Source organism: Canis lupus, chromosome 16, assembly GCF_048164855.1.
Source record: "Canis lupus baileyi chromosome 16, mCanLup2.hap1, whole genome shotgun sequence".
Classification (NCBI taxonomy): domain Eukaryota; kingdom Metazoa; phylum Chordata; class Mammalia; order Carnivora; family Canidae; genus Canis; species Canis lupus.
Genome location: NC_132853.1, coordinates 38,670,642 through 38,681,056, shown reverse-complemented (window position 1 = coordinate 38,681,056; position 10,415 = coordinate 38,670,642). Strand labels below are relative to the sequence as shown.

The 10,415-nt window shown below is 54.1% G+C and overlaps 1 protein-coding gene and 1 long non-coding RNA gene across 3 annotated transcripts in view; one reads left to right on the top strand and one right to left on the bottom strand.

Moving 5' to 3' along the window:
• Window positions 1-353: 353 nt before the first annotated feature.
• Window positions 354-6,687, bottom strand: LOC140606688 (uncharacterized). Its single transcript, XR_012008993.1, has 2 exons — window positions 6,335-6,687; window positions 354-1,268 (listed from the first exon to the last, which is right to left on the bottom strand). It is a non-coding gene; the product is annotated as an uncharacterized lncRNA (long non-coding RNA).
• NR1D1 (nuclear receptor subfamily 1 group D member 1) overlaps window positions 5,183-10,415 on the top strand; it is a 7,672-nt gene continuing 2,439 nt past the window's right edge. The window contains exons 1-5 of one of the 2 annotated variants that reach the window (XM_072780433.1): window positions 5,183-5,829; window positions 8,523-8,855; window positions 9,064-9,152; window positions 9,257-9,401; window positions 9,754-10,397. In XM_072780433.1, the coding sequence (XP_072636534.1) occupies window positions 5,799-5,829; window positions 8,523-8,855; window positions 9,064-9,152; window positions 9,257-9,401; window positions 9,754-10,397 (1,242 nt within the window). In that variant the 5' untranslated portion in view covers window positions 5,183-5,798. Of the gene's footprint in view, window positions 5,830-6,643; window positions 6,965-8,522; window positions 8,856-9,063; window positions 9,153-9,256; window positions 9,402-9,753; window positions 10,398-10,415 lie in introns of those variants that run through there. The other variant, XM_072780434.1, reaches the window with a different exon arrangement.

The following is a 10,415-nucleotide window of genomic DNA, read 5'->3' as shown; positions in this document are numbered from 1 at the left end:
GGGGACCCTCCTTCCAGTTCCCCAAAGCATCTGATGAAGCATGGCCTAGGATGGTGGAAGGCTTTAGGAGGGGCACATTGTTCAAGCAGGTAAATGGGGAAGTGGGAATTGTTTCATTAGGGCTTTGTACACAATTATTTAGGGGGCCTTCTCTTTTTTAAAAAATACTTTTTTCTTTATTTATTTATGATAGTCACACACAGAGAGAGAGAGAGAGGCAGAGACACAGGCAGAGGGAGAAGCAGGCTCCATGCACCGGGAGCCTGATGTGGGATTCGATCCCGGGTCTCCAGGATCGCGTCCTGGGCCAAAGGCAGGCGCTAAACCACTGCGCCACCCAGGGATCCCACAAATTTTTATTTTACTATTATTTTTTTACAACATAGTGATTCAACATACCTATACATTACAAAATGCTCACCATGGTGAGCATAGCTACCATCTGTCACCATGCAAAGTCATATGAACCAATCCGTTCTTAATTTTTTTTTTTTAAGATTTATTGACTTATGATAGACATAGAGAGAGAGAGGCAGAGACACAGGCAGAGGGAGAAGCAGGCTCCATGCACCGGGAGCCCGACGTGGGATTCGATCCCGGGTCCCCAGGATCGCGCCCTGGGCCAAAGGCAGGCGCCAAACCACTGCGCCACCCAGGGATCCCCGAACCAATCCGTTCTTAATACATCCACTGAAGGAAGCACAGTGGTGCTTTAAAGGGCCCTGACCTACCTGCCCCCTCCACCTGCTGTGGATCCCAAAGTCAGAGGGAGACAAGAGGGTTCAGGTGTCTGCTTCAATGACTCATCTGTGAAGCAGTCACTGTGGTCATTTGTTTGCTTTGTTTGTTGTACCCTATTCTGGCCCCTGTCTACCTTTACAATCATGCAAGGAGAATGTGGGAGGGAGACAGGGGAGAGGATGAGGAAAAAGGAAATGGCTCTGGGAAGGTGAGGTACTTGTGGGACAGGGGTTAGGGTGCTTCAGGCTTCTCTTCTTGTTGACACCTCACGTTAGGAAACACCAGGATGAGATGGCTGCTCAGACGTTTCAGTGTTTGAGTCGAAGTGATCACTTTCTCCAGGAAGGGCAGTCTTGCTAGTGGAAATAGTTGCACCCTCATACTTGAGGTCAGATTCCCAACACCCCTGAGTCTTCACTGTGACACTGGCAGTGGTAGTTCTAAGAGATAGCTGAGGGAGCTTCAGCCTCTCCAAAATTCTCTATCGACTCCACCACTATTTGATGTGACATCTTCTCTTTGGTTTTCTTTAAAAAAAAAAAAAAAAGATTTGTTTATTTACTTGAGAGAGAGAGAGCATGAGCAGGGGTAAGGGCAGAGGGAGAAGGAGAAGCAGGCTCCCTGCTGAGCAGGGAGCCCAATGTGGGGCTCGAGCCAGGAACCTGAAATCATGACCTGAGCTGAAGGGAGACACCCAACCGACTGAACCCCCCAGGCACCCCTGATGTGACATCTTCTCAATTCTCAGTGCTTCACTTCAAGTAGAGCTTCAAGGCAAATCGCCTAGCCTCTACTGCATCTCAGGCAAGCTAACAAACATCTCAAAGTCTCGGGTTCCCTCTCTCTAAAATAAGAATGAGACCTTCATCATAGTGTTGTTATGGATATTAAATGAGATAATATGTGTAAAACACAACACAGTGCCTGGCATACAGTTGGTACTTAATGTGTGCTTATTATTTCCTTTCCTTGGAGAAAGGAGTAGTAGCGAGGTGAGGATAGAATCTGAGGCAAAACATATCCATGGAACTCAACCCTAGACTATGCTTCACCTTCTCTTTCTCCAGTTCCCCCAAAGAACAAATCAGCTCAGATTTAAGCCCTCCTGTGGCATGTTGTTGAAATTCTCCCCAAGAGTAGGTAGGTGAAGGAAAGCCACCTAGCCCTTTAGAGACTAGGAAAAGAACGTAGGAGGGCAAGGCAGGAGTCTTTCCCAGGCACATGGCTGCTTCCCTGATTCTGGGAATCCCCGGGGTTTCTGACCCAGGTTTGCATCACCTGGGCAGGGAGGTTACTCCCCTGGGCCATAGTTTGCTTGGTGAGAAAGGAGAGGGAAGGGAAGGCACCTACTGAAGCCTGACCTGGTTTCTAGAAAGGATCCACCCTCAGACAGTCAGTCAAGCAGTCAGCCCAAGATTTAGGCCACCCAGGATTTGTACGGGGCGTTGCCCTGTTACCCAGAACAACACACTGGCAAGGAGCATAGATCCTGGATCGAACACACGCATCCCTGCACACTCATACCATTCACACACACTCACACATGCAGTTTTTCACTCATAAACAATTGCATGCATACTTCGGGTAGAGTTTGGAGCTCTTGATCCCTCTCCTTCCACTGCTTTATCTGTGCTGTCCACTCCCCTAACCCCCAGTCCAAAGAAATCCAGGAGAATTGAAGACATATTTGGAACACACACACACACACACACACACACACACACACACACACGATCCAACCCTGCCCCCAAATGGTGAGATCAGTCCCTAAATCCCAGACTCTGAGAAATCTAAGTAGAAGTATGTGCAACATGGAGCCAGGGCTTGCCTTGCTGTGTCAGGTCTTGGATACGTATCCTTCCACACGGTTCTAATCTGAGTACTGTTTATTAAGAACCCAGTTACTTCTTGAGCTGAATTTGGCTATAGGAGGAATGGTTGTGTGTGTGTGTGTGTGTGTGTGTGTGTGTAGTGTAGAAGTGAACTGGAATGTCCAGCTGGCAGGAGAGGTGGGAGGCTGTGTTGAATTGCACCTGTTGTCTTAAGGTCAAGGTTGAGGTTAAAGAGAGGCCAAAGCTAGATTCTATTCCAGGTCCCCAAAGGCAAGACAACTCAGCCTTTTCTCCCTCCCTTTGGTGGCTCTGGGTTCCATGGGCCTCTGTACTTCTGCCAGTTGCTGCTGGCAGTAGAAGGAACAGGGCGGATAGACTAGAAGCTTCTGGAGCCAAAGAAGAGTCCTGCCTCTTCATTCTTCTGTATCCTTCCCTCCAATTGTAGAAGGAAGATCCCAAAGTTACCTCTTTGTCAGGGAAAAAAAGAAAGTGGGGCCCTATTAGAAGCGCTGCAGAGTAAGGAGGCAGCAGAGGTAACCCCCCTCCTTTACTTTCTTCCTCCCAGCCTCCGCTTTCATACCTCACTCAGACTGCAAAACAACCCAAGTCCTTGCCAAGAGTTAGGCTGACTGAATTTCAGTGCTCCCTGCTTCTGCTTCCTCTTCCCTCTCCCTGGCTGCAAACGCAGGGAGTCTTGACCCCTGGCCCTTTCCCCATAGGGAAAAAGACCAACAAGCAGAACAGGGGGTGGACAGGATCATGAGCAATGAACAGAGCTCTGGGCCTCAGGGAGGGTCCAGGACAAGCAAGGGGAGTGTGCTGGTGTTGTTGGTGGAACTGGTGGAGTACTAGAGCTCATGCCAAGGGCCCTGATTTTGAATCTAGCCCTGGCCCTGGCTGTGAGGAAGAGGCAGGGAGAACACAGAGGGCATGCAATACTGGACATGGCAGCTCATCTCCCAGCATTCCCTCCAGAGCCGGGCAGGAGGGGGAGGGGAGAAGGCTGAGGTCAGAACCAAATTTTCCTGAAAAGCCTCTTTCCGTGTTTGTCCTAGCCCCTCCCAGGCCCTCCCACGCTCTGCCACAGCTTCCCAGCTCTAGGCTAGAGGACCAGGGCAGGCCAGGGAAGAGCTCACTGTCTGCTCTCTCCCACATTTCCTGGGGTCGAGGGGGGTGGGGTGGATAAGGCTGAAACCCAGGGTATTCAAAGGAATCCATTTTAGACAGCACATCTCCTGGGAGTCAGAGGGTCAGTGGTCAAGGCAGCTATTCAGTCACCTCCTCTCAACCTCATGGTCCACTCGGTTCGCTGGTTTCCTCACTACCCAGGTCCCTCCTTCCTTAGTGCCCACACTCCTTTTCTCTACCTCTCTGGTTACTGTCATGTTTCCAGGGACCTCTCAGTGCTGCCCCAGGAGCTGTCTGTGAACAAGTGGGGAAGGGCTTCCTGTGCAGAACAAAACCCTCCCTAGAAACCCTGGGACAGGAAGGAACTAGTAGGAAGCAGCAGGTGGCTCAGGCTCCCTTGGTTGCTTGAAGAGGCCCCATCTCTCCCCACAGTCCAAATCCTCAAGCGGGAGGGGACCCATTTTCACCAGTGGGGCAATTGCTGCTCTGAAGGGAGATGCTGGCCATCTCTAACCCCTCTGGGCAGTGTTTCCCTTGCAGGTCTGTCCATCTCCCTGCTATTTAGGGTGGGCAGAGGGAACTAGGAATGAATGTCTGACCTTGGGCCACTCACTTCTAAGCTTCATTTTCTTCTTACCAAGGAAAGGATGCTAAGGAAAGGGGAAGGAGTTAAGATGATCTTTGGGTTCCCTTCTGTGGGATCTACATGCTGCATTCAAGCACCAGGTGTTGGGGGTGGGAATGGGTCACTCTGCCCCCAGACCCCTGCCTCACGTTTTGCCCCATTACTTTAGGACCTCAAAGCACTTTCACCATAAAGTTCCCCTCCCTGGTCTTTTTTATTTCCCAGACAAAGGGAAGTGACTCACCCCAAAGTCACCTCGAATGAATGGGGTGGTGTCATACAAGCAAACAGGGAGTCCCTAGGGACAACCTCACCCCCATAGCAACTCCTTTTCCTAAAGATGTTCTCCCTAAGGAGAGTGGAGGGAAAAGGGGTCACATTTCCTTTTGGTCTCAGGACTTGGTTCTGCAGCAGAAATTCAGCTTAAGTTCCTGACTCTGGGAATATCTCCCTTCCCTACTTGTCATCTCTCCCTGTGTCACCAGTAACCTCAAGGCGCAGTCCTGCAATCACGTGAAGCCCTCACGTTTGCAAGGTTTGCAGAAAGAGCCTGTTAGTTTTGATCTGCCAGGGAGCAGCCAAGCTTGCCAGTCCCTCCCCAGGAATTCACATGCCTCTGCCATACAAGCTTTCCAAACACGCCACCCTGACTTTTCAGTGTACCCCACCCCATTCGGCTCTTAGCTCCTCCCGCGTCCCAGTAGCCGCTTCTTGCAAGGCAGAAAGGGGGAAATAGACGCAGTCCGCCCCCTTTGCCAGTGGACTACAAATCCCGACAGGCTTGGCGTTACGCAGGCGCACGGAGCTCAACGTGCCTGCTGCTGGAAAAGTGTGTCACTGGGGCACGAGGCGCTCCCTGGGATCACATGGTACCTGCTCCAGTGCCGCGTGCGGCCCGGGAACCCTGGGTTGCTGGCGCCTGCGCAGAGCCCTCTGTCCCAGGGAAAAAGGCTGGGGCAAAAGGCGGCTGAGATTGGCAGAGTGAAATATTGCTGCCGAGGGAACGTAGCAGGGCACACGTCTCGCTTCTTTGCGCCTGGGTGCCCCGTTTCTCCCCATCACCTACTTACTTCCTGACTGCAACCTCTCTCCCTCTGGGACTTTGGCACCGGGAGCTCCAGATTCGCTACCCTGCAGCGCTGTGAAGCCGTCAGGCAGTGGCACCCCGTGCACTGCAGAGACCCGACTCTCCTAGCTACCTTCCAGCCAGAACTACAGCAGGCTGATTCCCCCTCCCCCACACCCTGCTCTTCCCATGCAAAGCAGACCTCCGTTGCCTCTGCGTCCTACCCTTCTGCAGGGCTGCAGTCCGGCCACCCCGAGACCTTGCTGCAGCGTGCCTCGGATCCTGCTTGTGATCCGCGGGGTCCATTCCCCGCCCTCAATCAGTGCCCAGGGGGAGACAGCGGCAATTGCAACCTCCAGCCTGTGTCAAGGTCCGGTTTGAATGACCGCTCTCGGCCAGTGAAGACATGACGACCCTGGACTCCAACAATAACACAGGTACTGAGATTCCTTTACCGTCATCATCCTTTGTAGTTGTCTCCTCACTTTCATATATGCCTTAGAACAGGAGGAACTTTGTAAGGCACTGGGGACTCCCTCGGCCCGGGGATTTGCTGGCATAATGGGGACCATAGGCTGGGATTTCCTGAGCGAGTTGTTCGTTCTGGGAAAGAGCCCGGAGGCGCCCCACCACCTCTCAGAGTCCCAAAGCTCCTTTTAGCCTGAAGGACTCGGATCCCGGGCAGGAGGAAAAGGAGAGCGGGTACGTGTGGTAAGATGCACAGTTTTGAGGGACTGGGAGCCTTGGAGCAGTGCCCCAAACACCCCTATCTCCCCTCCCCCCTCGCCTGCAGCTGTGGCATGCCTGGCCTTCTCAGAAAGGGGACCCCCTCCTCCCTCTCTTCCTCTTCCCCTAGTTCCTGCAAGCTCAAGGGAACCTGAGAAGCAGTGGGGCGATAGGGGCTCGGGGCAGGAGGGGCTGAGGGAATGGGTCGGATCTCACTGGGGAATCCTCAGTGACAATAGGGAGCGGCCCTGAAGGAGCCAGCAGAGTAGTTGGTGCTCTGCCCCGGGGAGGACACCCACAACGCCCGGGAGGCCAGGAGGGCTCACATGGCTGCGGAGTCCGGCCCACGTGCTGCGTTTGTTTTCATTCAGCAGAAGCCGTGGCCGCCACCCCATTGGTCGTTGCCTTCCGGCCCCGTTACATAATGAGCTCCGCCCCCCGGTCGCCCCGGCAACGCGTGTTCCCTTCCCTCCTTCCCTCAGTTGCCCCGGCCGGGCTGGCGTTTGGGGCCCAGCCCAGGACCCGGAGGCCCGGGAGGGGCGGGACGGGGGCGGGGCCGCCGCTCCCGATTGACGGGAAGCGGAGAGGGCGGGGCCTCGGGTTCCGGGGTTCCTCGTTGGGGAGCCACGTGCAGGAGGCACACGTGGAGTGGGGACGTGAGGCCGGCTGAGGGCTCGGCTCCCGCCCCGCCCCTCCAAGATCTGGGTGAAGCCGGGCTGACTCACCGCCCCCGCCTGCCTCTTTTCCTGTCCGCCTGCCTGGGGCCCCCCTTCTCCCCATCATCGAAGCAGAGTAAGATGGAGACATCCCTGACCTCTCGTGGCCTCATGTTTACTCTCCTCAATGGTACCTCCTGTCTAGCTGACCTTCGCCTCTTTCCTTTCCTCTCACTTTAATGCCTTTAGACTCGGTGTTACCATGGTCCAAATTCCTTCTGTTCCTGGAGCATCTCTTTCCTTAGTTCCGCAAACACTGTCTCATTCCCCATCCCCACCAAGCAAGCAGCAGTTGTCATGAAGGACTTTCCCAGAATCATAACTGAAGGTCTCCTTCACCTTTCCCCCCCCTCCCTTCCTCACAGAAAGGAAAACTGACACCCAGAGAGTGGAGTTAATTTCCTCTAGGTCACAAATCAAGTTGGTTGTGATAGATCTAGATCTAGACTAGACCCTTTTGGGCATGCCCCTTACTTCCAGGTAGGATTATCTTTGGATGAAGGTCTTATTCCCCTTTGGGGGGATGGGTGAACTAGGTCAAATTCATTTACCACTCAGTAATATCCCATCCCCCTCCATCTCTGATGGGATATTCAGTTCCAACCCTGAAACTGTAGGAGCTGATCTATTGTGCAACTACTTTTACTGGGAGCTAGGTTCACCCTGACCAACCTTGAGCTATTTTAGGGTTGCCCTGCCCAGCTCAGTGTGTGTCAGTGGGTGAGCAAGACATGTGCTCTGGATACACGGTGACATGGCTTGTGTTGGCTCACACGTGTCCTAGGATCCTCCCTTCTCCCACCCGCCTGTGGCAGGCCAGGCTAGGTGCCTGGCAAAGGTGTGGCAAGCAGGTCACCTTTTCTCCTAATACCACGGGAACACAGCCACCTGGTTGGGCCAAAGTTCCTGAATGGCCAGAGAGCCAAGGTCGTTGTCACCAGGCTGAGAGATCTAGAAGGGGATTTCCAAAGCCCTATGCTGGACAATTTGTTTTTCATGTCCACCTCCTGCAATGTGCACTGCTAAGTCTTTCCTGGACTCAGAGGGAGAGTCCACTCTGACTCTTGCTCTTGGAGCCCAGGGCAACCAGCCTGGGCATGTTCAGTACCCTCAGTATCTTCGGAGAATATGTCTTCCAGTTTTGGGGGAATGTGACTGGTTACTCTTGTAAGACCTCTACTCTCCTCAGTGTTGGCTAGCTGGCCTTCCATAGTCTCATCCCTGGAATGCATCAGCCACGGGTTTTTTTGTTTTTTTTGGTGAGGGGAGGGGAAACTGGGCATGCTGAATGGGTCTCAGTGGCTCATCCATCCTCAGGTCTGCCACTGACCACTAGGTCATCAGCTGCAGTCCATAGTCCCAAGGACAGCGTTCAGGGCAGAGGGGATACATACGTGAGATGCCTGCAGAGGTCCCGCCTCTAGGGAGGCACCTCACACCCAAGGCAGAAGCTGAATGTACCCTGCAAAGGGTCTTAGGGTATTGGTTGGCCATGTTATGTCTGATATGTGTTGGGGAATTGCTCACTGCAGCTCTTCCTGGGACTCCCAAGATTAAAGGTTCCACACGGTTAAGTTCTGAGCATCCAGCAGTATTTGGAGGAGGGAGGTGGGGGGATGAGCAAAGTGGTACCCTGGGACCAAAGATGTGTGACGGCTGACATCCCTTCCCTTGTGTTTTCCTGCCAGGTGGTGTCATCACCTACATTGGCTCCAGCAGCTCCTCCCCAAGCCGCACCAGCCCTGAGTCTCTCTACAGCGACAGCTCCAATGGCAGCTTCCAGTCCCTGACTCAAGGCTGCCCTGCCTACTTCCCACCGTCACCCACTGGCTCCCTCACTCAGGACCCAGCTCGCTCCTTTGGGAGCATTCCACCCAGCTTGAGTGATGATGGCTCCCCTTCTTCATCTTCCTCATCGTCATCCTCCTCCTTCTATAATGGGAGCCCCCCAGGGGGTCTACAAGTGGCCCTGGAAGATAGTAGCCGAGTGTCCCCCAGCAAGAGCACCAGCAACATCACCAGTGCGTAAATTTCCAGCTGATTTGGGGAAAGGCGGACAGGCCTAGGTTGGGACATGGTGTTCACATGATACAGTTATTCCCAGGGCCTTCCCTGGCCTCAGGGATTTCTCCTAGAGTTGCACCAACTGCTGTCCAGCCCAGAAAACCTCCACGTCTCTGGCCATTCAGATGGCCCTCCTGCTCACCCGCTGCCTCTTTCTCCCCACAGAGCTGAATGGCATGGTGCTACTGTGTAAAGTGTGTGGGGATGTTGCCTCAGGCTTCCACTATGGCGTGCATGCCTGTGAGGGCTGCAAGGTGAGGCAGGATGGGGGTAAGGGCAGAGGCATGTGACCTCATCCTTCCGGACACATAGGCCTGGCCTGGATGGAGTGGCTCACTAGCTGCCCCTGTCCTTCCAGGGCTTTTTCCGTCGGAGCATCCAGCAGAATATCCAGTACAAGAGGTGTCTGAAAAATGAAAATTGTTCCATTGTCCGCATCAACCGGAACCGCTGCCAGCAGTGTCGCTTCAAGAAGTGTCTCTCCGTGGGCATGTCTCGAGATGGTAAGGCAGCACCGTTGCCCCACAATGTCCCCTCCCTTCCTTCCACCCAAAGTTTCTGAGCTAATCCCTCCCTTTAAAAAGTCCCAACGGAGACCCGTCACACTGGGAGTCTCCTTTGCACAGGGGACACCCATCTTTCATAAAGATAAACGCGCTTCTTTCCTGTTAGTTCCTCTGGCCACCTCCTAAGCAATCCCTACTTGGAAAACCCCCCTCAGTGGGCGTGGCTGTGGTTCTGGTTTTGATGTGAAACCCCAAGCGTTCAGGGCCTTGCCCTTTCAGGAGGAAGGAAGGAAGAGAAGCATGTGAGTGTGTGTGAGAACTTCCTGACGCTGCTCTCATCCTGTCACAGCTGTGCGTTTTGGGCGCATCCCCAAACGAGAGAAGCAGCGGATGCTTGCCGAGATGCAGAGCGCCATGAACCTGGCCAACAACCAAATGAGCAGCCAGTGTCCATTGGAAACCTCACCCACCCAGCATCCAGCCCCAGGCCCCATGGGCCCCTCACCACCTCCCGCTCCGGCTCCCTCACCCTTGGTGGGCTTCTCCCAATTTCCACAACAACTGACGCCTCCCCGATCCCCAAGTCCTGAGCCCACAGTGGAGGATGTGATATCCCAGGTGGCTCGGGCCCACCGAGAAATCTTCACCTATGCGCATGACAAGCTGGGCACCTCACCTGGCAACTTCAATGCCAACCATGCATCAGGCAGCCCTCCAGCCACCACCCCACACTGCTGGGAAGGTCAGGGCTGCCCTCCTGTCCCCAATGACAACAATGTCATGGCTGCCCAGCGTCATAATGAAGCCCTGAATGGTTTACGCCAGGCTTCCTCCTCCTACCCTCCTGCCTGGACCCCAGGCCCTGCCCACCACAGCTGCCAGCAGCCCAACAGCAATGGGCACCGTCTATGCCCCACCCATGTGTACACAGCCCCAGAAGGCGAAGCACCTGCCAACAGTCCACGGCAAGGCAACTCCAAGAACGTTTTGCTGGTGAGGGCACTGGGGGTG